General features: G+C 56.6%; 2 protein-coding genes across 9 annotated transcripts in view; one reads left to right on the top strand and one right to left on the bottom strand.

Moving 5' to 3' along the window:
• PTCD1 (pentatricopeptide repeat domain 1) overlaps positions 1-12,582 on the bottom strand; it is a 13,715-nt gene extending 1,133 nt beyond the window's left edge. The window contains exons 1-8 of one of the 5 annotated variants that reach the window (XM_057747480.1): positions 12,378-12,582; positions 9,726-10,227; positions 8,158-8,298; positions 6,452-6,670; positions 5,612-5,713; positions 3,119-3,826; positions 1,861-1,977; positions 1,274-1,456 (exon numbers count right to left, since the gene is read on the bottom strand). In XM_057747480.1, the coding sequence (XP_057603463.1) occupies positions 1,274-1,456; positions 1,861-1,977; positions 3,119-3,826; positions 5,612-5,713; positions 6,452-6,670; positions 8,158-8,298; positions 9,726-10,205 (1,950 nt within the window). In that variant the 5' untranslated portion in view covers positions 10,206-10,227; positions 12,378-12,582. The other 4 variants (XM_057747482.1, XM_057747481.1, XM_057747483.1 and 1 more) reach the window with 4 other exon arrangements.
• CPSF4 (cleavage and polyadenylation specific factor 4) lies at positions 12,508-26,979 on the top strand. 4 transcript variants are annotated; one of them, XM_057747493.1, is made up of 8 exons: positions 12,508-12,873; positions 15,579-15,629; positions 17,624-17,776; positions 19,913-20,008; positions 20,402-20,495; positions 21,622-21,803; positions 23,196-23,291; positions 26,031-26,170. In XM_057747493.1, exons 1-8 carry the CDS (start codon positions 12,771-12,773, stop codon positions 26,036-26,038), a joined length of 783 nt encoding a protein of 260 aa, XP_057603476.1. In that variant the 5' UTR covers positions 12,508-12,770; the 3' UTR covers positions 26,039-26,170. The 4 variants fall into 4 exon arrangements, with proteins under 4 accessions (XP_057603476.1, XP_057603475.1, XP_057603477.1 ...); XM_057747492.1 differs by having other exon boundaries at positions 12,515-12,873; positions 21,622-21,694; positions 23,121-23,291; positions 26,031-26,979; XM_057747494.1 differs by having other exon boundaries at positions 12,517-12,873; positions 21,622-21,694; positions 26,031-26,979.

Here is a 26,979-nt window from a genome sequence, read left to right as displayed (position 1 = left end):
TAAAAGGTTGATTCAAAAGGTTTAACAATTCTAAACTTGTACCTAATAGAATCTGGAAGTACATGAAGCAAAAACTTGACAGTCACAAGTAGAACTTAAGTCCACCACCCTAAGGGACTATGAATGTATGACTGAATACAATAAGCTTTAGGCTTCTGGTAGTCTGGTGACTGCTGACTGAACCTGAGAAGACCCCTAGTGAAGACACAGTGAAGACAACCCACTGACTAGAAGATACTTGCAATGTGGAACCAACAAAAGATTAGTGTCCAGAATATATAAAGAACTCTGAGGAATCAATAAGACTAACAATCAGCTGTTCAGACACCCAGCTATGCCCTCTGCCTGGCAAACTCTCCCTGCTGTCTCACTAACCCTTAAAGCCTTCGGGCATCCCCCCTGCACAGCCGTCCCCGACCCCACACCCATGGCTCGCTGTGTCCTGGGCTGACTTGTCTCCCTCCCAGTCAGGCCACAGCTGCTCTGGAGGTGCTCTGCACAGGGTCTGACTCAGCAGACCTAAAAACTAAAGCCCCAGGGCCTGATATCCTCAAAAGAGCAAGGAGAGAAGTGGCCGTTAAAAACATTCTGTCCTCCTGCCACCCCTATTCACTCGACAGTCTATGCTGGGCACCAGATTACAGGCAAGCACCAGGGACCCAGGTGAGCAAGGCAGACAGTCTCCACCTCTATAGGCTTTTACAACCTCTGCGAGGTGAGAGTCACACGTGCACGTGTAACTACAGGCTGTGAAACACGGTGAAAAGGAATAGTGCTCTATGGGGGCAGCCAGCAGGGCACCTCTGAGAAAGAGCCACCTGAGCTGAGACCTACAGATGAGAAGGAACCTGTTTCGTGAAAAGCAGGGCAGCCTGTTCAAGGTGGAGGGAACACAGAAACCCCGGGGCAGGGAAGAGGCCCTGGCACTGACAGTGAACCGAGGGAGGAGTGGCCCGAGACGAGCCTCGTGGGCAGAGGAGTCTGGGATTTTCCCAAGGGAGGCCACCGACAGTTTAAAAAGAAAAGGGATGCCGGGGCTTCCTAGGTGGCGCAGTGGTTAAAGAATCCGCCTGCCAATGCAGAGGTCACGGGTTCGATCCCAGCTCCAGGAAGATCCCACATGCCGCGGAGCAACTAAGTCCGTGTGCCAAAAAAAAACAAAACAAAAAAAAACAAACAAAAAGAAAAGGGATGCCAATCCCAGAAGGTCAGAACCGCGTGCAGTGGGGGTGGTTAGGGAGATGCTGAGCACATCAGAGCTTGGCACACTTACCCGGTCAAAGGTGGGCGGGTACTGGGCCGCAAACTCCAGCTGGCGGATGACCACTTCATTCGCCGGGACTCTGTTCTGCCTCATGTCCTTCAGGATGTCGATGAGATAGGCGTAGTCCAGCTTCTTGACGGCCGCATTGATGAGGGTGCTGTAGATATGGGTGTTGGGGCTCATCTGGGATTTCTGGAACATCATAGGCACACGGTCAGCGAGATGAGGGTGGCTGGCACAGAGCGGCCACTTGGGGCACGTCGGGCTTGGGGAACTACCCTGCCGGTCAGGCCTGCTCTGCAGGCCAGCCACCGGGGACAAAACCCTCATCTCACCCCACAGCCACCACCCTGGCCAACACAACATCCCTGGCCCTCAATGCCCATGCCTGCAGCACCCCACCAGGGTCTCCTTTCTCCCAAGCTGGGCCACTGACCATTCTACACTTGAAGCCAGAGCGACCCCACTCTCCCTGCCCCACCCCCCACAGCTTACCCTGAGCACAGAGGCCTGGAGGATTCAGAGGGCCCCCCTGTTCCCCCAACAGGCTTTCTTCCTCAGCACCACGGGGCCTGCCCGGGCCTGGGCCCACTCACCCTCATGTCTGCAAGCAGCTGCAGGCCATCCCCTCGCCTGCGGCACCCAATGGCCAGGCTGCAGAATGTCTGCAGGTTGGGGACGATTCCCCTCTTTGCCAGGACTGGCAGCAGTGCCTGTGGGGACAGACGTGGCATCACCGTCAGCTGTAAGCCACCAGCCCTGGCAACAGCCCTCTCTAGTGAAGCCCGTGCTTCACAGACGCCAGGGCACAGCTCTGCCCCGAGGCCTCGCGGCTCCCTCTGCTGACCACGCTGGGCACCAGCCTCGGCCCGGCATTCAAGGGCCGGGTGTCCGGCCCAGCACCTCTCAGGGCCCAGCTCCCCAGGATTCAGCTGCTCTGTATGTACTCCCTGCCTTCCAGCCCGCCTTTCTCAACGGGTCACCCCATCTCTGGATGCCCTTCGTGTTCCTGCCCCTCTGCTGGCCACCATCCACTCCTGTGCTTGGGCCTTTCATGTCTGTCAGGCACCAGGGGCCTCAGGGGATGGCGGTCTGGCGGTCCTCCGGTCCAGGGCAGGAGACAAAGCCAGCAACAGCATGGCGCGTGCAGGCCGAGGGAGCCCCAGGTCGGGGGGGAGGTGAGGAAGAGGATGCCTGCTCGGCCTGGCTGGGTCAGGGCGGGGCCCAAGGCGGCCTCTAGAGAAAGCTGTGCTCTGCTCTGAGGGCCTGAAGGCAGAGGCTGCCTCTGTCATCTTTGATGCTCACGAGAGCCTGGGTCAGAGCCTCTAGAAAAAAGGGCATCACGTAGAAATATGTTGTTCGAATGGACAAAATCCCGTGAAGGCCCTGGTGTCTCCATCTGTGAAACGGGGAAAGGCATAAGCCAGCAAGCCTCCCGGTGTGGTCAGGAAAGAAACGAGTGGATGTGAAGCTCTCAGAACAGCATCGAGCACAGAGTAAGGACGACCATGTCACTGAGGCAGGGGTGGGGTGGGCGGGGTTAAAGGCTGGGGATGCTCAGGAGCCAGCAGCCTCTCGGACCACGTGTCCCCGCAGCCCCCTGTATGCCGCGTCAGCGTGAGGACATGTTTGGTGTCTGCCTCCCACCACTGGGAGCTCCTCTGGGAGCGCGGGGAGTGTGGCTGGTTCACCACTCGATTCCCAGTTTTTCACCCAAGCCCAGGCCCAGAACAGGGGCTCTGGACAATCTGTGCACCTCTAGCGGGAGTGGCTGACACACCTGGCAGGGGAGGGTCCGAGGGGGAAGGAGAAAAGGGGCCCAGCCGGGAGCCCTGCCTCCCCCGAGCCCCTCACCTTCGCCCCCTCCAGGTCGCCCAGCTTGCTCTTCTTCCTCATCAGCGTATTGAAGAAGGTCAGGTCAGCCTCCACCTGGTGCGTGTCCAGGACGGTCAGCAGCGAGGACTCTGCGGGGCTCCCGGGCTCCACCACCTCCGCCAGCAGCGTGAGGGTTTTGATGTCAGGCTGAAGCCCGTGCTCTGCCATCTTGCCCAGGAAGCCCTCCAGACCCCCCATCAAGGCCAGCCTGTCGGCTGGGGTGGTCACGGTCCCAAAGGAGACCACAGCCGAGGGGATGGCCCCCGGGGTCAGGAGGTTGGCCTCCAGCCCCCAGGGAGGTGGCTCCGGGGCCACTGAGGGGAGGGCCACCGTGTGGTCAGGCTCCACCTTGGTTTCCACCCCAGGCTGGGCCTCGCCAGGGGCTCTGGCCTGCTGAGGCTCCGGAGGCCGCTCACGTGCCTGAGAAGGTTCCAGAAACAGCTGCCTCTCCAGGGCCTCCACGTGCAGCCTGGCTGACGGGCCGTCATCCACCCCGACGCAGGCTCGCCTCCTTGCCCGCCGTCCACCTGCCGGGGGTCGCAGCAGGACCATCTCCTCCCTGGGCCTCAGAAGCACCACCGAGGCCACCTCCGGGTCCCCCAGGCCGCAGTCCCGAGCTGCCCCCAACAGCAGGTTGTAGCCGTGCCGGCTGGGCCGGAGCCCCAGGCTCAGCATCTGCCTCCACACCTGCCAAGGAGAGACGGGCCTCAGCCCCCAGCTCCGTGTGAAGAGCCTTCAGCAGAGCAGGCAGCGCAAGGCGGCCGCCCGTCAGCAAACAAGGCAGGGAAGTGGGGGGTGGGAAAGACGCCAGGCTCTGGGCAACGAAGAAACCCAGGACCTGGGAGCCTCCACGGGGTGCCACCCCTCCCCAAGTCTGGCTCGCCCCCACGCTGTGTCATTTCCATCCCTCTGCCTCTCCCAGGCCCTCCTCCCTACTCCCCTGGGGAGGGACGGCCAGGGAGGCCAGGTTCCGGAAGAGTCCAGGCCGACTTAAGGAGTGGATCCAGCTGTCCCTCCTGAGTGCCTGCTGTGTGCCTGCCCCACTCAGCGTCCTCAGCGTCCTCAGGCGCACGGGGTGGGCACAGGCAGAGGGGGCCTCAGCCAGGAAGAGCACCTCACACGCTGCGGGCCCGGGCAGCCCTGTCTCCCCTCGAGCCGAGGTCATTTTCACCCCTCAGGGAGGCGTCCAGCACCACTCCATGTTCTCAGGGGGGCGGTCTGATCACGTGTGGTCCACCTGACACCAACCAGGAGGCCGCGGGATGCCCCACGAGGCTCACTGGTCTCGCTGGCTCCTGTGCGTGGGCTCAGTGGGAGGTCACGCACAGCGGCCAGGGGCTCCCATCTAGCGTGCAGGCAACATGGGGCCGGCCAGGCCCAGGTGGCTGCCACGTGCAAGAGGGCCTGAGGAGGGCGAGGGCCTTGGCAGCCACCTCCCTGGGGAACGCTGACAGAACTGAGGTGTATCAGGGACACAGACGCATCCCGTGGCAGCAGGGATTCTTGGTTCAAATTCCAGCTCTGCTGTTAGCGGCTGTGAGACCTGGGGCAAGTTACGCGACCTCCGGGAGCCTCAGCCTCCTCGTCTCTAAAATGGGGCTATGGTGCCCAGCTCCAGCCGTTTAACAAGTGTGTGACACAACCAGCGGCTGGCACTGTAGACTATTTCTAACTAGAAGAGATCAAGGCCAAGAGAGGGAGGAACTAGATCTCGTCTGGCTTTCACTATAAAGCAGCCAGCGGATGGCCGGCAGCCACTGCTTCCAGGGGGCCTGCAGAGGGGAGGCACCCGGTCCAGGGCCGTCCCAGATCACTGGGGCTCAAACTGAAAACTCTGTGCAGACCAGCCGCCTGGGGATCTTGTGGAGATGCACTAGGCCCGGGTGGGGCTGATGCGGCTGGTCTGTGCGTCCCACCTGAGGTCAGAGCTTTCAGGGAGCTCCAGGTCCTCCCTACCACCAAGGAGCTCAGCACGCAGCTGTGGTACCACTGCTACTTCTGCCTCCAAACCTGATAAGGGGGTCTGAGAGGGGATTAGAGAAGCATGTCTCAACTTTGATGTCCATGAGACTCTCTCAGGACTGAATGCTGACTCCCGGGTCCCACACGCAGAGACACTGAGTGGAGGGGTGGGCTGAACAACGCCTTCAGGGACCATAAGCTCGGTGGGTCTGGACCAGCTGCACAGGGAGCCGCGGAGCAGAGTGGGAGAGCTGGGAGAGCACGGGCTGGCTGTGCCCCCACTGGAGCGGCAGCCACGCCTCCTCTGCGCGCCCCCCTCCTGCCACCTGTAAAACGCGGGGAGCAGTGTGCTCGGGGAAGGCCAAAAGATCAAATCTAAGACACTCAGCACAGGGCAGGAGCAGGTGCTCAAGAAACGCACACAGGATCGTCAGCTGCACCCAACACAGGCACTCAGGGGGAGCGAGCTGGGCAGCAAGAGGGACAGGAAGTGGAGCCAGAGGGACAGACCTGCAGGGCGTACCGGAAACCCGTCTTCTTGTCCTGGATGCAGCCCATGAGCAGGTAGCTGAAGGTCTCCTCTGTGACCACATGCCCTTTCTGGATGATTTCCTGGGGGAGGGAATGAAGAGGGCCAGTTGAGAATCTGCAGAAGAGCCAAGGCCCAGGCCCAGGCCCGGGCCCAATGGGTCTGGCTCAGGGCAGACACCCCAGGACAGGCCCAGGGCTGCACATCTTGAAGAGGTTGGGCCTGAATCCGGCTCCGGGGAGCTCAGTACCAGCTGCTGAGCAGAGCTAACTGCTGCCTGTGCACCCTTCTCCTCTCTTTCCCAGGCCTCTCTTCCTGGCTCTGCTCCTGACACTTCCGTGCAGCCCCTCCACAAGACCACCCCAGCAGCCACTTTAACCCCTGTATAGGAGGCTTTGGAATTCAGAGCTGGCTGCAAGTCCCCATTCACCACTGGCCCACTGTGGGAGTGTGGCCAAGGCATCAGGCTCCCCGGTCTCAGCGTCCTCATCCGTGCACCTTACAGAATCTTTGGAACGACCCCCAGGGAGCACTGACTCATCCTCAGCGCTATGAAGCCCACCCTCCTCCACAGCACCACCAAGTCCCACGTGGCAGCATACACAGCCTACCGCCCTCACGGGGCTGGAGGCCTCTCTGGCACACCAAGGCCTCTGACAGCGGGGTCTCGTGGGGTCCACCTGTGAGCCCGAGAGCCCCACGTGGGGCCTGTCTCATCAGCCCCTGAACCTTCCCCCACGAAGAACACAGACGGCACAGCCTCACAGCTGTCACACGAGACTCACTCCGAGTGAGAAACAGGACGGCAGGGATGTCCCCACCTTAAACACATCCAGGCACATCCTGAGGTCTGCGCCCACGGCGGCCATCTTCAGCAGGGCGTGGTACGTTTTCAGGTTGAGCTGGAAGTTTCTGGCCCGAAGCTGCTGCCGTAGCTTCAGCGCGCTCTGCAGCGCAGAGTCTTTCCAGGGGGACTCAGCACAGACGTTGAACAGGGCTGTGTAGGTGGCATCCGAGGGCTCCAAGTCCCGCTTCTTCATCTGCGGAGATGGGGAGAAACTCGGAGGTGGCTCTGGGATCAGGCGGACTCAGAGGTGACGGCCACCCTGAGAGGAAGCCAGGGAGGACTCTGCTACCGCGTTGAACAGGCCTGGGAGCAGGACGTGGGCCAAGGCAGAGCCGAGTGACACGTAGAGCCGGGCTCTGCAAACCCCTGACTCAACCTGAGGCGCTCCGAGAACTGACTCCGCACTGCAGAGGCACCGAACAAGACACTGTCCTCCCCACGGCGCTCGGCAGCCCCCCCTGGGCCTGGGGTGCTTTCCCAGCAGGGTCTTCCAGATGATCCTGCCCGCTGGCCAACCAGGCTGCCCTGACTGTTAAGATCCATGGGGTGGATCTGGTCTGGGAAAGGGTGGGGGGGGGGTGATCAAACCCCAGCTCCAGTGCTTACTAACTGAGGGATCACGGGCAAGTGAGCGCGTCACTGGAAAAAGGGGGGTGACACAGTCACCTTGAAAGGCTGTGACAGGGCAGAGCAGCTTCTCAAGCAGCGGCGGCAGCAGACTCAGCCCCCACACACCCCCGCCCCACTGAGTCACACGCCCCAGGCCAGGCTGACCCTGGGCTTATCAAGACCTCCAGGTGACAGAGTCTGAGAAGCTCCTGGTAAAGCCGAGTGCTCGCTATCTCCCACAGACGGGCCACCTAACCGAGGGCAGGCGACCAGCTGCTGCAGAGTGTATAGAACCCCGCTCTCAGGCCATTTGGGGCTCAACTCCCAAGTCCAGCACTCTCGAGAGGGGTAACCTTAGATACGGCTCTTCATTCCTCCAGGCCTCGGGTTCCTCACCCAAAAAGCGAAGACGGTGACCCCAACTTCGAGGGTGGGTGGACGTTCTGTATGTGTCCACATATTTCACAGATATGAAATACTAAGGATTTACTATGGGTCAGGCCCAAACGACCAGACTAGGGCTCCCAAGAGTTCTGGCTGGAATAAAGGATGTTCCCAGCTCCCGGATGCAGGAGAAGATAGCAATACTTCTGCTAGAGTCTATGGCCCTCCCAGGCACACCTCTTTCCTGACTCGTGAAGGAAGCAGCTTCCTGGCTCTGAGAGTGACATACGACACACTCCAAAGGTGGGCAAACGTAGAGTAAAATCATCTTTCAAGAGAAATAAAAGCCTTTTTTCAAAGGACCAGCTTTGGAAGAAAGGTGCATGTGTGCACCCATGTGTAGGGTGAGGATGGGAGTGAGAAAGGGAACACGAACTAACTGGGAGTGGCAGTGGAAAAGGACGGGAATGGGTGCGGCCTGCCATGGTCCAAGCAGGCGCCGGAGGACGTTCTGTGTCGTCATGTAGTGACTTGAAATCACCTCCATTTTACAGACGGTGAAACTGAGGCTAGAGAGGGCAACACACTAGCAGGTGACACGTCCAGGATCTGCACCCAGCTCTTGTGGGGCTCAAAGCCCATGTTCTATGGAGCCTGGCCCCTGCCGCCCCCAGGCCCCATGCTCACATCGTTGTAGAGCCGGAAGGCCTTCTTCAGGTAGCCGGCCCGCCCGCAGCCACCAATCAGCACCGTGTAGTTGCACTCGAGGGGCTGAAGTCGCTCCTCCTTCAGCATCTGCCTCTCAAATAGGTCCAGGGCCTCGGCCAGCTGGGGAAGGGGATGGGGGGAGAGGACACAACAGAGGGGGCTCAGGGTGGCCTCAGAGACCCTCAGGAGAGGGAGGGAGACTGAGGCTGGGGGATCCTCCCTGAGCCCAAGCTCAGACCTGCCCAGGAGCCAAACACCCACCCTGGGCCTCTGCCACCAGCCTCTTGGTCCCTGTGCTCTGCAGCAAGGGGACTTTGTGACGGCCAGGAAGGACACCCACCAGCCTCCCACCATCTATGCGAGCCCTCAGCCACACTGCCATGGAGGAACTCCCTGAGGGCTGGGGCAATGCCCAGATGAACAAAAATCTAAAGGAGGTGAGGGAAGGAGCCACATGGCTATCTGAGGGAACAGCCAGTGCAAAGGCCTGGAGGCCAGAGAATGCTTGGGAGCTGGGAGAGCAGAGAGGAGGCTGAGGTGGCTGCAGCAGAGTAAGGGACGCAGGGGAGATGAGGGTGGAGAGGTAAGGGGGGTGGGGTGTGGTAGTCCTTGCAGGCTTCATAAGCTACTGTGAGGACTCTGGCTTCTCAGCTTTCCATTGCGTAAAATCTCAAATACACACAAAAGTAGAGAGAACAGGGTAACTACAATAACTATTAACATCTGGCCAACCTTGTTTCGTCTATACCCTGCACTCCTCCTCCAAACTGAATTTTTCTGAAAGCAAGTTCCAGACATCCTATCATTTCATTCACAAAAGCTCCAACATATTGCTGAGATTTTTAAACATAAATGGAATGTCATTATCAACAGCTAAGAAAATGACACCTCCAGTGTCACAGAATACCCTGGGAGAGCTGCAGAGAGGAATCAGGCCACCTGCTCTCTGCTTTAACAAGATGGCTCCCTGCTGCGAGCCCACATCGGGGCAAGAGGTGGAGAGAGCCTTGGGGAGCCCGTGACCGGTGTCATAATAGCTGAGGGGGGCGAGGAAAGGCTAGGCCTGGGCATTCAGGGGTAGGCTGTGAGAAGTTAGGACGGGTGATATTTTGAAGCTAGAGCTGGCGACGGAAAGAGAAGACTTAGGGATGAAGGCATGAGGCCTGGGCAGATGGAATAACAGGGTTACCATTTACTGAGATGAAAAAAGTATAGGGAAATCAAGGTTGGTAACAAAAATTTCAGGCCACCGTGGATAAGTATGAGGGAGATGGTGAGGAGGTAGCTGGATACACAGATGGGGAGTCCACGAGATGGCTGGGCTGGTAACAGGCAGATGAGACCGGCATCGAGGAGGGCGCACTGAAAGCCAAGAGGCTGGCAGGTCGCCTGGTGCAGCACCCGGGAGGGAGTGAGGACAGAGAGGAGAGAGGAGCTCTGAGCAACCCACCATTTAGAGATGATGGGGAAGGCGGGGTGCCCCTCACAAAATACCATGGCACCGCGAAAGCAGGAGCCGGGAACAGCAGAACCCACAGGTTCCCTACCTTTCCTTCCTTGATCAGGCGTTTGCACTGAAAGAAGTACCAGTAAGGGGTGTTTCTCGGGCCCTGCCATGATTTTGGCTCCAGCTCCCCTTCTTCATCTTCTTCAATACCCTGTTCCTTGAGCCGCAGGTTATACAACTGGGCCGTCGATTTGTGGAACATTCTCCGGGAGGAGTATTTGTCAGAAAGAGTCCCAAAGCTCTCCTCCTCCCCTTCCTCCTGGGTGGCCGTGGGGCTGGGCTGGCCTGGGTCAGAGCTGATGCAGCCTGTGTTCTTCTGGCTCCGCGGGCTAAGAGGCAGCTGAGAGAGGGAGCTGCTGAAGGCTGCTGGTGCTGGCTGAATCCGCTCTGTGGCCCTGAGCCACACAGGCCCCTTCCTGCCTCCGGAACACCTGGCTCTGAGAGGGTCAAGGTGGTGCAAGACGGACAGTCCCACGGGGCGGGGGCCGGAGAAGAGCCGGGCGAGCCTCACGAGGTCCATCTCCAGTGTTCCCTGCCGGGGCCTGGTGTAATAGTGAAAACAGTGAAAGTCAACTGGAGTTCACAGTCACAAAAGGTAAAAAGAAGACCAAGAACTGGGTACAGGCAGGAGCCCTGAGGTTAGAGAGCCTAGGTTCAGATTTCAGCTCCACCAAACAACCATCCTTGTGTCCCTGCTGCGCTGGCCTCAGTCTCCTCGCCTGTAAACTGGGGTTAACTACAACATCATCCATACAGCACAGTAGCAACAATCGCATCTAGGTATCTGCGTGCAGGTGCAGCACAGTGAGCACTCGGTACACACAGGCTACTGATCTGCATCATCAAGCCATGACCTAAGCGACTGCGTGCTCAAGTCAGAGCTGACTTTGAGCCCTGGCCAGAGCTGTGGGACTGGGCCCATTACTTGACCTTCTTGGACCTCAATTCTTTCAGCTGCAAGACGAGGAGAACCCCACTCACCTTACCACAAAGGCCATAAGGATCAAATGAGATGTTTTTAGCATAATGCCTGGGGTTTAGTAGGTGTTCACAAAATTGTAGCCATTATCGTTTACTAGGAAAAAAAATACTGTCATTCTGGGCCTCTGCTCAGGGAAGTTAACTTAAACATTTTCTTCCTGCAAAATTCATGGACAAATGGCCTACAGCTTTTCTGCCCAATATGACTCTTAACACTTAAATGTGGCTAGACTAAATGGAGATGTGCTTTAAAGGTAAATTATACACCAGATTTCAAAGACTTTGTACAAAAAAAGAAGGTAAAATACACATTTTTTTTAATGTACTGAAATAATATTTTGGATATGCTGGGCTAAAGAAAATTTGATACTAATTTCACAATCTTTAAACTTTATTTAATGTGGCTACTTAAAAATTTAAAGTTACATATGTGCTCACACTATGCTTCTACTGCACAGTTAGGCTAGAGATCCTGGTCTACACACTTGCAACTCTTTAATAAAAAATATCAGAATACCCCCGTTGAACAGAGCCATGCACTCACTTTGATGCGAGGATATGAACGGCTTTAGTTATTTAAGAAACAAGCTGGGGAAGTTTTCATCTACTCTGAGAGCTTTTGGCCAAATTTAGGGACCCTGTTAGTTGACAAAAAGTTTTCCCCCAAAGAGATGAATACTTAAACTCATTCCAAGAAAAGAGAAGAAAGCTCCCTGGGGGGAAAAAAATCAGAATAACGGGCATGAACACATTTTAAGGTCCGGTTATATTAGAAGGTCACTGTTGGAAAGACCTCAGAGGTTACGGTAGGTTGGACAAATTAATAACCGTGGCCCAGGGAGGGGAGTGACTTGCCGGGGGCTCTGCAGCAGTGTGGTGGGCGAGATGGGCTAGCTCTGTAACGGGCTGGCTTTGAACCCAGGTCCATGAATGGCATCAGACGGCCTCTCTTGACCAGCACCCTAATGACACCAGTGACTTTACCATCCTGCACCTGGTGAGGCTCCAAGAGAAACGAAATGCAAGCCCCGTCTGTAGCTTTAAATTTTCAAGTAGCCACATTAAATAGTTTACACACATGAATCAAAATACAGAAAACTTTAATTACTCACAGTGATATAGGTACCAAGACGTCTTTAAAACAAACTTATGCTCTATTAGTACAGATGCTTCTTTTTCAAGCATTAAATAACAGGCCCTATCGTCATGTCCAAGCAGCGGCAACTGTAAAAGAGGCCGCAGTAGCTGCAGACACCCTACCTCCAACCATCACTTACACTCATCCCCGTTTGCAATCGCGACTTCGTTTTGGGCACAGCGAACGAATTTCACACTGAGACCACACAGGTGTAATTCCTTCCTCCAAGCTCGTCAACCCGCCCGGGTTGCTAACCCCAGAATGAGAGACACGCTGCCGCCTCCCGGACGCTCCCCGGGACCCTCAGGCCGACCCGCGCCCCCTCCATACCGGCCTTTGGAGCCTCGGTCTCCCTAGCGGACGCCCCCGGCTCCGACACTCCCCGCGACCCTCGCCGCCGCTCCGGCGCGTCTTCGCCCGGGGCCCGGGTTCCCGGGAGGGTCGAACAGGAACTCACTCCAGGAGCCCGGCCCAGTGAACGCGGTCCGACCTCGGCCCCCGTGCCCGCGCCACCCCCGCCCCGCCTCGCGTCACCCCCAGGCCCGACCCCCGCGTCACCCTCGGTGCCGTCACCCCCGCGCCGCGAGCCGGGTCCGCGTCCCCTCGTCCGCGTCTCGGACGGTTTCTCCCAGGCGTGCCTCGGTCGACCTCGCGCAGGCGCAGTCCGCGTCCCGAACTCCCGGCGCGAGTGGTTTCAGGTCGCCTGCGGTTGCGAGAGGTGGGCGTTCGGCGAGCTGCTAGCCGGGCCTAGCTGAGCGGCCCGTACTCTGCGCTTAATTGGCAGGGCCTGGGCAGGCGAAAGGGCTGTCGCGGGCTCCTGGCGCTCCCGGCATCCCTCGGGCGGCGGCGGCGGCGGCGAGGCGCGGCGGCGGAGGATCGGGTGCGGCCGGGCCGGCGGCGGGTAGAGGTGTGAGGGCGGCAGGGGACCTGAGTGGGAGTCGGGCCGGTGTGGCCGCCGCCGCCACCATGCAGGAAATCATCGCCAGCGTGGACCACATCAAGTTCGACTTGGAGATCGCGGTGGAGCAGCAGCTTGGGGCGCAGCCGCTGCCCTTCCCCGGCATGGACAGTGAGCGCGGGGTCGGGGCAGGCGGGCGAGGGGCGCGACCGACTCGGTTCCGGGACGCCCTCCCTCTCGGCTCGGGACTCCTCCCCCTCGGTCCCGGGACTCCTTTCCCCCATCCTGCTCCCCTTTTCCCTCGTTTGGACTAGGGAGTCCCCCTGCCTCGATCTTCGCTCCCTGGGAGCTGTTTTAAGGCAGATCTTCAGAAGGGCAGGGCCGCGTCTGCCAGTTCGAATAATTCTTGAATGAAGGCGGGTGTGCTGGGTTGGAAATCCTACCACAGGCACACGCTCTCCAAGTGGAGGAAAGTAGTACTGAGGTATCCCGTTTCCGCACCTCCAGCTGCCCTCCTCTTTGAGTGCCCTCTTCTTGCTTTCATCAAAACTGGGCCGTTGGAGGAGTCTTGCTATGGGAAGGATCCACTTCCCCCTCTCTGTAGGAGACCCCCAAGGAGACTCTCAACCTCCGTTTTTCTGCTAGGACTCACACTCCTCGGAGCCCATCCCACACTCTCTCTCGACCCCACCTCTGGGTCGTTCATCACACCTAGGCAGCTGCCTGAGTTCCCTTCACTTTCCCCCTTCATATGGTGACTCCTGGCTTCCCTCCGCCCCCCTAACTCAGGTGGGAAGTGTAGCATTTTATTTATTCATTCATTCATTCATTCCGGGACCAGGGATTGAACCTGGGCCATGGCAGTGAAAGCGCTGAGTCCTAACCACTGGACATCCAGGGAATTCCCTGGGATGTCTAGCACTTTAAAAGAAACCAGCAGTTTCCTTGTCTTCTCTCCTTTCCAGATGTACTTGAAACCTAATGCTATAACATTAAATCTCAGAGGGCTCTTAGAGGTCTCAGATGGGGCAGCTGAGGCCTGGATAGGAAAAGGGACTTGCTGAAGACCACTCAGCACCAGGTGGAGCCAGATGAACTCACCAGGGTTCTTGACCCTTCTGTCTGCTATTCCCCGTGCCGTCTCCCATAACTGCCAGAGGACATGGGCCACAGCCCCACGTTCTCCCACCTGTCCCTGGGCTGGTCGAGTCTCCCTACAGCCTCATTCCCCTTAAGTGGCCACACTTCTCGTGCACAGGTGACCTCTGAGGTGTCCTCTCACACTGACACTTCTGTGTGAGAGAATGCTTACACCCAAGAGACATAATTCAAACAGCGTTACTTTATACACACACACGAGCACAGTCTCCACTGCACACGGCTTATAAGCCGCTGCTCACATTCAGATACACAGTCTTAAACCTACTCATCGATACACATGGTCACATTGTGTTTGTGCGTGTTCATCTACCCTCACACACATGGCCTTTTCCTGTGTTGATGGCACTAAGCCTGATGCCGTGGAACCCTGTGTGCTGGGCAGCTTTCTCTCCTTCCCCCCTCCAGGCTGGAAATGCAGATACTTGAGCCTGTTAGGGCAGGTGCAGGGGTGAGGGGCCCACAAACCTGTCTTAGGGAGGGTCCAGGACATACCTGGCCACAGGTACTGCCTCGGACTTCGTGAGCGCCCTCAACATTCACTGTCTGCCCGAGATCACAGTCAGTGAGTTAGAGGCCAGGGAGGCCACAGCCCTTCCCCCCTCCTCCCTGCACTTCAGTCTGGTCTTGGTGTGGGGAAGAAGTATCAGTTCTGCCCTGAAGGCATACTCCTACTCCTGTCTGCCGAAAACCAGATCCCCAGTTCTGTGGACTTCTGGCTTTAAGGAATGAAACAACTTTAGCCTCTGAAAAGAAGGAAGGCCCAGAAATACTCTTAAATGAAACCTTTTTTTAACGTAAGACTTCTCAGACTTTTTGAAATGCAAATAAGTGACACCCCTGTGACTCGCATCACTGTAGCCTTAAATCTGTCCTAGCGAAATCTGCCAGCTTCCAAGAAGCGAACGAATCTCTTGTAAGTTAGCAAGGAGAGGCACGTAAGTGGGCTTCAGAGATGTGTTGGTGGGTTTCCCGTGATTCTAAAATGCCTGCTGATAGAAAAAACCATTTGGGGGCGCCACAGATGGTTTATTCTGGTGGCCATGGCGGGCGAATTCCTGGGCTCCTCAGAACAGCCCCGGACGCCATGGACTTCTACTGTGCTTGGGTGTTTTCTCTCTTGCTCCCCTCACCTGAACCAGCTGCATCTGTGTAAGTGGAAGACTGTGCCCCTTTAATTACTGTGTGTTGGTGTTGCATATTAAGAGCAGTCCTGCTCCTGTGTTTTCAGTTATGCTTTTCCCTCTGGAATAGCATCTCCGAGGCACCCACCTCTTCTCTGGAGCTGGGTCCTCCTCAGGGTCCCCATCTGCTTGCTTGTGCTTCCTGTGAGGTTATTCCCTCCCTCTGCCTCAGGTTAAAGAGCTCCTGAATTAGCCCTTTGGACGGTCTGAGTGGGGAGTAATTAATTCCTGTGACCTTGTGCTCCATCCTTCCTTCCCCCACCCGTTCTGAACTTGAAAGCATCTTCCTTACAGGAGTTCTCAGAAAGCCCTTAATAATGACTCGTCTCAGCGTGGATGTCTCATTTTGCAGGGAATGACTGAACTAAGGAGCTTTTCTTTGCTTGGTTGGGCTTCGCATTATCTTGCCATTCTGTTTCCTGTACCTTGACCCCTGTGTGGGTTAAGGGCCAGAAGGGCTTCCTCCCCCGTCTTCAGATGTCACCAACAGCAGTCACACCTTGCTTTGTTTGACACCTCTCCTTCTCTCTACAGAGTCGGGGGCTGCTGTCTGTGAATTCTTTTTGAAAGCTGCCTGTGGCAAAGGTAAGAGACCCCTGACTCCTGACATTCCCCCTGAGGTGCCCTCCACCACCCTGTTCCCAGCAGACTCACAGGCTCTTGGGCCCCTGGCTCGCCCTGCTTTCTGCAGACTCACGGTGTCCCTAGATGAAACTGTGGTTCAGATAGGCTAGGAACGGGGTGGGGTGTTCGGCCCAAAACCTTGAACACAGGCCTGAACCCGGCTCTGAGTCTACCTTCTCACCTCATGTTTTCCACAGCCACGAGCCGACCTGTGACATGGACAGAGGCCCCTAGCACTGAGGTGTTCAGGAACCTTCTCAAAGTCTTAGAGTTAGTGAGTGGCTGAGCCTAGGACTTTCTGATTCTGCAGTCTATGTTAAGACATGTCCTCTATGTCCTCTCATCAAAAACTCCGTGATAGTGTGTCTCATGGGGTTCTTGTTCATACTAATCAGGTCCCAACACAGCCAGACTCTCCACTGATTCATAAGACATACTGCTCGGTGGGACCTTACATGCCATGTATAGGTCTGGGCATTTTTTTTCCTGGGCCAAATTTATTTGGAAACTGGATTTTAATCAGAAGCTTAAATAGGGTACACAGAATTACAGCAAGGGGATGGTTTTATTTATTTATTGCTGATATTTTAGTATTTTTCCTTCAACCTTGTTTTTTTTTCTAATTTATTTTATTTATTAATTGGCTGCGTTGGGTCTTCATTGCTGCACACGGGTTTTCTCTAGTTGCTGCGAGCAGGGGCTACTGTTCATTGTGGTGCGCAGGCTCCTCATTGTAGTGGCTTCTCTTGTGAAGCGTGGGCTCTAGGTGCGTGGGCTTCAATAGTTGCAGCACATGGGCTCAATAGTTGTGGCACTTGGGCTTAGTTGCTCCGAGGCATGTGGAATCTCCCCAGAGTAGAGGTTGAGCCCGTGTCCTCTGCATTGGCAGGCGGGTTCTTAACCACCACGTCACCTAGGAAGTCCCAAGGGGGTGGTTTTAATGGATGATTTGGGCAAGCTGCTCTATCACTTATTTACCCTGCCAGGTGGATCAGCCAGGTTGACCTCAGGCTGTCAGGTGGGAACATCATTCCCCTGCTGGGCTCCTGGTCTCATTTCCTTGTCGTCTGGCTTTCTGACCCACCACCTTCTGTCCTTAACACAGGGCACAGCTGTCTCTGTGTTAACTGATATAGTAGCCACTAGCTACATAAGGCTGTTCAAATTTAATTAAATAAAATTAAAAATGCAGTTCCTCAGTCATGCTGGTCATATTTCAGTTACTTAGTAGCCACGTGTGGCTGGTGGCTGCCATGTTGGACGGCATAAATAGAGAACATTCCCATCATTTTGGAAGGTTCTGTTCTGTGGGGCTGGTCTATTTCTTTCCCAGTCACAACCTCATTCTGGTCAGGCCTTCCAGTAGTCCCTCCAGGTCACCAGTTAGCAATGTGACTTTCCTAGGGTATGGCTCTGTCCTCTTTGGGTGATTGACTGCTCAGGTTGTTCTACAGAAGGCAAACCTCCCCTAGTTTGTATACAATGCATTTCTTCAATTCTGAAGTCGATTTCTTTCTTAATTGTTGGAGGCGAAGTGGGCAGTTTTAACTAGAGAGAGCCCACCCGGCTTCTGCTGGTGGTCCTCTATACCTTCCGTCTCTTAGAGCTGTGTTTCCCAAACCCCAGTCTTTATTTTACTACCCCTACAAATTGTGCTACGTCTCTGTATCACCAGAACTCTTCCTTAAATTAAGAAAAACACTCCCGCCTTCCCCCCACCTCTCTTAGGCTTGTTAAGTTTACATCGTATAGAAATACCTGTGAAATCATGATTTGACATTTTAGATTTTTCCAAGACACATTAAAATAAAATCCATAACTATTAAAACTTGAAACGTGCAGTCACGTGCTGCCGAAAATCACACTGCCTTCTGCTGGGGCAGCCACCACCTTCCAGGACACGCTACTTTCGGGGGGTGCCTGTCTCCTTACACCCCGTCCGTCTTCTCCGGCAGGGGGCATGTGCCCGTTCCGCCACATCAGCGGCGAGAAGACGGTTGTGTGCAAACACTGGCTGCGGGGGCTGTGCAAGAAGGGGGACCAGTGCGAGTTCCTGCACGAGTACGACATGACCAAGATGCCCGAGTGCTACTTCTACTCGAAGTTCGGTGAGGCATGTGGCAGCCCCCCACCTCCACCCCCTGCTGGGGAGCCCCGGGAGGTCCACGGAGCACCAAGGGGGCTGAGCGGCTGCTCAGGCGCCGGTGGTGCCTGCCAACGTCAGCTGGCCCTTTAGTTACGGGAGCTTAGGGTTATTCTCTAACAACCCCTGTGTCTTTGTAGTGCTTCTGTATTTTGAGCACTGGCAGGTACTTTGGGAAGTTGAGGATCTCATGGTGGGCATGGGAACAGTGCAGCTGGCTGAAGGCCGTGTTTCTGCCCCAGTGGACCTTCTCCCTTAAATTAGCTGCTTCTTCCAGAGTGGCGACTGGTTGCCCCCCAGGCCCAAGTCGGTGCCTTCTCTCTGGAAGTGTGCTCCTGGATAGTAGCTTGTCTGTCCTAAATACCCCTTAGGAATAGCCAGTCTGGAGTGCTGTCTTCTGGTGGCAAAGAACCGTCCTCCTCACCTTGAAACTGAGATTGCCTTTGTCTCAGTCCAGTGGAGACATGGCCTCAGCTGACCTGAGTGAACTGTGTTGGAGAAGCCAGGGCCCTGGGGCTGGCACGGGGCCCGGTGGAGCTGACGTGCTCCCTGATGGAACTAGACCCCCCGCCTCAGCCCTGGGCCTGGGCAAGGTTGCCCAGGAAGAGGCCCTGTTGGTCAGAATGAGCGTGGGCTCTGGCCCCAGGACTGAGGCCCCGGGCAGGAGGCTACAGGAGGCTGGAAGCCTGCTGTGTTCTTTGTGATGGGCCAAGGAATGCTTTCAAAGCACTGTTGTCAGAGGAGACGTTAATTATTTCAGCAGCCCAACAGGTTTGGCCTGCTGGCTTATTAATGATAGTTGTGGCTTTTTTCGTAGAGGCAACATAAGCTGAGAAGTCAAAGCACAGACAGGCAACAGGACCTGGCTTCCCAGCTCCCCACCTCCTCACCTTCCCCTCCCACCCACAGCAGCATGGGAACCAGTAGCGAAAGAGGCAGCAGCTTCTGCATGAGAGCCGTCTCCCATCTGGCCCCAGAGGCAAGAGCCAGCCCTCCTGGGTGGACTCCTGGGGGCACCTCTGCAAGCTGGCTTGGGTTCCCACTTACCCTGCTGATGGCCCTGGGCCCTGCTCGCACCCCAGGCCTCTGTGACGATCCCCTGCAGAGCCTGCCCTGGTGCAGACGCACTGTCTGCAGCTCCTGTCACCTGTGCCACAGGCACTGGAGGGACAGTGGTAAAGAGGACAGACGCCATCCTTGCCCTGTGGTGCTTTTGCTCCAGTGACCCAGGGGAAGAGGCAGCTGATTCACCAGTGAGACAAAGAAGAGAATTCACAATAAGTGCTCTGAAGGAGACAGACAGCAGTGGGGTCACTTGAGGAGATCTCCTTGAGGCAGTGTGGTCAGGGATGGCCTCACTGAGGAGGGGAGACCTGGGCTGGCATCTGAAGGCTTAGAGCCGCCGGGAGGCCAGTGTGGCTGGGGAGGGGGTCGGGCTAGACCCCATAGGGACCTGTGGGTCTGGGAAGGAGTGTGCTCTGAACAGCAGTGATCAGACTGACCTTTCATGTGTAAATGGACTGGAGGTGGTGCAGCCGCCCAGGTGGACAGGGTCTGTACTTGGGTGAAAGATGCTGGTGGCTGGTTGGGCCGATTGCTCCTGAAAGTAGCTGTAGTAAAAGCTTTATCATGTTCTACCACAGCAACCCAGCTGTGAGTTCCCAAGTCTTCCCTACTTTTGTCCTAAAAGGTAGAGTCCTCAGACCTTTCCCCTGTCCCAATATGAAGAGCTCATCAGAGCAGAATGGTAGTTTCCTGCTAGCTCGACTGGTGCGTTTGCACACCTGGGCCCCTCCTTTGGGTAAGGGGTGGAGCTGTGAGTTGTGTGATGAGTGTGCACCCTGTGCATGCCTCTGTTGGTGTCACTGACCCTCAAGGCAGCATGGACATCTGTGAGGGAAGGACCATCGCAGCCCACGTACAAGTCAGGATACTGAGGCTCTGAGACACCCTGCCATGGGTCTCAGGGCTCGTTGGGCCAGGACTGGACCCCAGATCCACCTGGCCCTCTTTGCTGCGCTGCAACCATGGCCTCGGGAGACGCGGGGGTGGGTCTGGGCCCAGCTCTCCCAGGTGGACACATGTCTGGGCTTTCCTGCAGGGGAGTGCAGCAACAAGGAGTGTCCCTTCCTGCACATCGACCCCGAGTCCAAGATCAAGGACTGTCCTTGGTACGACCGTGGCTTCTGCAAGCATGGTAGGTGTCGGGGTGGCTGGGCCGCCTGGCCAGAGGCCAGTCTTCCCTCTGCCCACGTGACCCTCTGCCTGTCCTGCCTGTTCTTGCAAAACATAATGTTAGGCATTTAAGGGCTAGTGAGGCTTTTTCACACCCTCAGATCACTTGAGCCTCCCCAGGCTCCCAGTGGACGGCATTCTCACCTGTGTTTCTGATGAGGAAGCTAGTGTTTGAGAGGTTGTGTGCCCTGCCCGCTGGCCCTGCTGAGTAAGAGGCAGAGCTAGCATTTGAAGCCCTGTTCTTGCTCTCAGCTCCCCAGGCAGCGGTGTGGGCAGGGCTGTGACTGGCAGAGGGGCACGAGGGCATCCCCCGAAGAGGGGACGATCTGAGTGACCCTGACGCTTGGCTCCACAGGCCCCCTGTGCAGGCACCGGCACACGCGGAGGGTCATCTGTGTGAATTACCTCGTGGGATTCTGCCCGGAGGGGCCCTCGTGTAAATTCATGCAGTGAGTAGCCAGCCCCTGCCCAGGCCCTGCTGCCCCTGTATCTCTCCTGGGTCCATCGGGGCCTTGGTCACTGGGCAGTGTCAGCACAGGGTGGTCTGGGGCAGGGGTGGGAGGTGGGGAGGGACCACCACTGCTTCCTGAGCCCAGAGGTGGCTCTGCCTAAACCAGGTCACAGGCCATCTAGGACTCAGATGAAAGCTGTGGGCTCTGTGCTCCAAAAAAATCTCACGCACATATGGTCTCAGGTTAAGAACCTGTGCCCTAAAGGAAAGGAACTTCAGTTTCAGGGCCTCCTGTGTGGAGGCTCATAGAACTCTTACATGTGAAAGAATGTCCCCGTTTCACGCATGGGAATGCTGAGGCTCAGAGCTCAGCCGCTGGCCAGGGGCAGGTGGGGGCAGTGGTAGTACCTGGTCAGTGGCAGATCTGTGACCTCTAGAGGCCAGTCTTCCTTGTGCAGGAGGGCTCAGCGCTCCTCTCCTGCGCCTCGGTGCACATCTGTCACTTTTGGTGGTTCTGGGGTGGCACCAGGACTGTAGAGTAGCCTCCCCCCCACCCCCACCTCCAGCGCTGCCTCCGTCCACTCTGCTGACACCTTCACAAAAGCAGGGTGTCCTGGTCGCTGCCACGTGGTGGGCAAGTGGCTGGTGCTGCCGACTTGGCCCCACTCCCTAGACGAGAGCCCAGGAGCCTACGCGTGGCCCGGGGATTCCTCCGTGTGGGGCGGGGTGATGGGCGTGCCCCCAGACCCCTGTTGTCAGAGGTCTAACACTTGAGTTGCCCCTGCAGGGAAAGGTGTACGCTGGGAGGGCCTTCTGTGTACAGAGCGCCTCTGGAGAGGCCCTGACAGTGCCAGCCGTGTCCCTCTTTCTCCGAGCAGCCCTCACCCAGGAGCACAGCTGGGTGTGGGCAGAGCTGGGTCTGAGTCCAGGCACCTCAGATCTGTCTTCCCCACCATCCTGAGCACCAGCACCCACCCTACATCCAGGTGGCTCGTGTGGCTCTGGGCTTGGCTAGAGGCTGGCTGTGATTTTCCAGGGGCCAGAACTTGAGAACCCCGTCGACCTAGCGCCTCTCTCACCTCCTCTTCTCTTGTTCCCGTCCCCTCCTGCCGCTGGGTGACCAGCCCTCGATTTGAACTGCCGATGGGAACTACCGAGCAGCCCCCACTACCACAGCAGACACAGCCTCCTGCAAAGGTACCGTGCCCCGGGCCCACGGTGCTGCCGGGCCTGGCTGTGCCCTGGCCGCAGAACACTCAGTGTCCGCCTCCGTGCGGAGCCTGCCGGAGACCCGGCCGGAGACCATGTGAGAGGAGGGTCAGGGATGAGGTGGGACAGGAGGGGAGCTACCCTGGTTCCAGCAGAAGCTCCAGGGAGCAGAGCAGTTTGCATCTTCTCTGGGGTGCAGGGCTGTCTGCTGGAGCCAGACGCCCACTGGGCTTCTCTTCCCTTCTTGCCTGGCGAGTGCAGGGCGGCATGGGCACCACACGTCTGCCGCTCTTGCTTCCGGTTTAGACCCTCCCCTCTACAAGCGGGGCTCGCCTGAGGGGCCCCAGCGGGGCGGGAGCAGAAGTGAGGCTGACTGGCTCTCCGGCCGGGGCCCGACTGCAGGGAGGATGCTGGGAACAGAGGGCTGAGGGACCTGTTGGCTCTAGTCCCCTAGTCGAGGGGGTCCCACACCCCCGCAGTGGGCTGCTCCCCTCAAGCATGAGGAGAGGGAAGTGCCATAAACAGTGGCCCCGAAACCAAGGGCACCTTGGGTTTGGTTATGAGATGGGGGTGGGGGCCTAGGGGACAGCTGGCCAGGTGCCCCAGGCAGGGTCTCAGCAGGCTGAGGAAACTGCCCACCGATCGCGAAGCCTCACCTCTTACCTGCTTGGACTCCAAGCCCTTTGCTGGAGCTCTGCCGGGCCCTCCATCTGTGCCGGAGGCTGAGCAGCCGGGAGGGGATGTGGCCACCCTCACAGCACCGACCACCACCCTCTGGAGGGTGTGGGATAAACCAAAGAGACCTCCCGTCAGCAGAGCCGGGCGTTCCCGGCTTCCAGCTCAGGGCTCCCGCACTGACTGGGCCGGAGCCAGGGACCCACTTCGGCGGGCGGTGGCCTTGCCGTCGAGGCCCCACCCCAGGCGCCCCCGTCCCCCTGGCTCACGCAGCTCCCTAGTGGAGGGCCCTCTCAGCCCCTAGACCGCAGGTCAGTGTGTCAGCCTCCGACTGTTTTCTGTGACTGTTGCCCGCCGTGTAGGCTCTAAACACCTGGCTGAACCAAGCGTTCATCCTGACCTGAAGCTAGAACCTCACAAACAAAAGTAAGGCCTGCTCATGCCCGCGCCCTGCCGCCCCAGAGACCACCTGTCTCTTTGGTGTTTTGTTTTCTACTTTTATTTTTCGTTTTTGTGTGTCTGCATGGTGTTTTTCGGGCAGCGGCTCCTGCCATCATCACCAGACGTTTCTTTCCCGCCTGCTCTCCCGAGCGGGGCCACCGGGGGCCACCGCGGAAGCCCTTCTTCCTGCCGGTCACGGTCACGCGGGAGAAGTCCCGCCCTCTTTTTTCCTGTCCCCATTGGCAGTCTGCGTGCACGTGTTTTCCGCAGTAAAACCGTGTTGTGTAACTCTTTCCAGCAAAGTAACAATCCGCCATTACAAAGGTCGTCCTCCTTGATCCAGTTAACGAGTCAGAACTCTTCTCCCAACCAGCAGAGAGCCCCACAGGTCATCGGGGTCATGCAGAGTCAAAACAGCAGTGCAGGCAACCGGGGACCCCGGCCGCTGGAGCAGGTCACCTGTTACAAGGTGAGTCCCGGGGCCAGGGGGCGGTGGGGGGTCTTCACGCCAGTGGCCATTCCCTCATTCCCCAGAGAGTTAGCTCATTTTGAAGAATGAAGACATCTTTGTTTTTGGTGATTGGAAGAATAAAACTGGGCCACTCCGGTGAACTAGAGACCATGCTACTTCCTTCCCGACACACTAAGGCCAGGTGAACAATTAAACACACACTGTTGAGTGAAAGGATCATGCTTGCAAGAATGGGATGGGAACCTTCCAGAGGCGGGGAACAAAGTGGGGGCACAAATCCAAGGAGCAGAGTGAGGCCTGAAGCCTCTGGGTGTCCTCATACCCCGCATGGGCCCACCCAAGGGAGAGGGGCAGAGCTGTAGGTCTGCAGGGGAGGAATCGGATTGGAACCTCCACCTGCACACACAACACGGGACATTCAGGGAAAGGGTGAACTTTTCCAAAGACAAGAAAACCTGTCTGTCTCCCTCTTGGCTCAGGATGGAAAGTGGGCAGAAAAGTCCCTTCAGAGTTTGTCGTCACTGGCGGGCCCTTCCTTGAGTTTGGGCCTGTGTTCACACCTTTGGTGTGGGCTGAAGAGCCACAGACTGAGTTTCCTAACCTAAAACAGCCTGCATGGGTAAAAGCCCCTGGCACCTCGCTTTGGGAAATTTATTCTCAACCCAAGCCACACAGAATTCCCACAACTAGGGTTCTTCAGAATGAGCTCATCATAAAAATTGTAGAAGGAACAAGTACCACCCAGTGAGTCAGCAGAAACAACCAACAGAACTGGACTCACGGAGATTTCAGATTTGGAGATTATTAGATGAAATACAGAATTGGTACATGCTTTTTGTAAAAACTTTCAGATGCAACAGGTGTTTAGGGTACAAAGTGAGTGTTGTCCTTTATTCCCCCCTCTCCTAAAAGAGCCACTTTCCTCAGCTGTTCTCACGTTTTGTTTGCAGTACCCCTTTGCACTCCACAACTCCTCCAGGGAACTCCACTGGAAGAAGTGCTCTTCTAAACGTTTATTCATATAAGCACAAGGACAACATATACTTTAGTATAAATAGGGCCCTAGTTCTATAATCCCTTTTTCCTTATATTCTGCATCTGTGTCGGTATAAGTAACTCTAACGTATTTCAGTGGCTACATAATTTTACCAGCTCTCTGTTGGTAAACAAGTTGTAGTTTTTGCTGCTGAAAATAGTGCTGAATCTAACAGACACTTGTGAGCCTTCATCTGGTGTCTGGAGCACCCATGCCTACAGGTAGAAGGGCCACGTCAAAAAGCACATGCTTCTGTTGCTCCTAGAACTTGCCTCCAGGAAGGGCTGAGCCACTGGCCACTGCCACTGCCAGCAGACACTCACTGAGCACCTGCTCTGTGTCGGCTCTGCAGAGAAAATCCACTGCTGCCACTCCTTCTCAGGAGGGGGTCTGTGTTGTGAGGGAAGGGAAGGCAGGTGCCCAGACACCAAGGTTAAAAGTGCCCATGCGTGTAGGGAAGGCCTCGCAGAGATTTCTGAACCTGAGCCTCAGCGCTAACAGGTGAGGAGAGTGTGGAAAGGGGCTGGGGAAGAAGGTGAGGGGAGTGGGGGGTCAGACAGCTTCTGACCAGGCAGTTCTCAAGTACAGTGAGGAGACTCAGGTGTCCTGAGTCAGCTGAGCTGTCGTCTTGTCCCATCCAGGACTCGTCAGCAGGGCCTCTGAAGCAAGCTCTCCTGAGCCCTGGAACCTTAGAAAGATAGGGCTGGGGGTGGCGGGTGAACCTAACAACCTCTTCCTACTACGGGCACAGCTGATATTAAAGCCGCCTCAGGGGAATCCTGGATTCCCCAGCATACGCTTCAGAGGCCAGTGGACAGGCCATCTGCCAGAGGACCAGCTGGCAGCTACACAGCCCACTCTTCCACACAGGTTACACCTACAGGTCACAGGCTTGAAAACATGGGGGCTGTGGGGTCAGGGGAACAGAACAGGCAAAAGCCCTGAGTTCCATGCTGAGGAAACGAGGGCTGGGAGGGTGCAGGGTGGGTACCCCCACCTGTCTCCCAACCCCTTGTTCAATGCTCGAGGCTGCCCTTTCTCCTTGTAATTCCATTCTGCTTTTTGAGGAGTAACAAGAACAAATGAAGAGAAGCTACGGAAGGGTCTGAATAATCAGGCAGGACAGGTCAGGGTTGGTGCTAGATTTTTGAGGTGATTCTACTGGATCTGTTCCCCCAAGTCTAATCATTGTCCCGTCTTTCTGATCCTGTGACCAAAACCTGGCCCAGGGGTAGCTTAGCCCAGTATGCACGAGCCAGGAGGGAAAGCTCTTTGGGTGCAGCCCACCCTCTGTCCACGCAGTGAATCCCTGAGTTGGGGGAGGAGCCTCCCCTGTCTCTGGGGAGTCCCAGAACTGTGCCTCAGAGGTAAGTGACTGGCCAGCCGTACAGAGGGGCTTGGTCCCTGGACAGGTAGGGGAGCTCTGGTGCCCCGGGCTTCTCTTCACCGTGCCCCCCACCACGAGTCTGCCATGGGCCGCGTGCCCGCTTCCACTGCCGACTTGCTGGCTGCAGTCTCTGTGCCACTGAACCTCCTGGAGTTCCCTGTCCCTCAGGTTTGAATGAAAATCTGTACTACTGAGAATTTCAGAGTCCCTGTCCCTAGCCTGGTATTTGGTGGGTGCTGCCTTGGTTGAAAATCACATTTGAAACGGTGTTTTGTTTTGTTTTGTTTCTTCCTTCCCTTCCTGCTGTTCCCAGTGTGGTGAAAAAGGACACTACGCCAACAGATGCACCAAGGGGCACTTGGCCTTTCTCAGTGGACAGTGACAGCAGCTGGAGCCAGCTCAGAGCAGCCCGAGGTGTCCATTGTTGGGCACCGCTCTGGGCCATCCTTGGGAGTGTGCATTTAACTGTTTAATGCCAATGTTGGTGCAGCTCTGGCTGGAGCTGGCAGGCAGGCACACTGGGTTTTATTCTGAGGGGCTACGTCTGTCAGTTTCCCTATCATTTTGCTGTAATCTTTTTTTTTTTTAAAGGGGGACATGTGCTCCAGTTCAGTCTCTCAAGTTGGCATCATGTTTGTCTAGGCATCAAGGCCTCCTGCCTGGGACTCTGCACACCACCCTCTGAGGAAGGAGGAAGCTGTGGGCAAGGGCTTGTGCTCAGCAGTTGTGTATGGAAGGTGGCCCTTCCCTTAGGGCCTCCTTAAACCCACCAGGGGCTGGTGGATCACTTAAAGCTGTGGCCAGGTCATGCCTGCTTCTTCCCTGTCCTGCTGAATCAGAGGCTGTGTCTATCCATGTGATTTGAATGAGGTAGCCCTTCAGGGCAAACTCAAGTCTAGAGTTGCCTCTGCCAGTCCTGCTCCGAGGTGGCAGTGGTTGAGAGGAGTGTGCAGGGCTCTTAAGTATGATGGTCCTTTTCCCTCTCAGCTTATTTTCTTGGAGCACCTGCTCGACAGTGTTTAAGGTATACCTTAAGCTGGGGCTGCAGACACCCTCGAAACAGACGATGCAGTCCATCTGTGCACCTACCTCCTGCCCCATCAAGCATCTGTACTGTCAGGCACCTTTGGCCTGGAGGAGAGGCCCCTGCCTCTGAGCCTGGAAATGTGAAACTGGCACCTGCAACCTGCTGGGCAAGTGGGCCTATTCAAGTTCAATTATAAGAACAATTTTTATGAAGTTGATTAAAGCTGGTTTTTTAA

Source organism: Hippopotamus amphibius, chromosome 9 (genome assembly GCF_030028045.1).
Source record: "Hippopotamus amphibius kiboko isolate mHipAmp2 chromosome 9, mHipAmp2.hap2, whole genome shotgun sequence".
In the NCBI taxonomy this organism is placed as follows: Eukaryota; Metazoa; Chordata; class Mammalia; order Artiodactyla; family Hippopotamidae; genus Hippopotamus; species Hippopotamus amphibius.
This window is presented reverse-complemented; position numbering and strand designations above follow the sequence as displayed.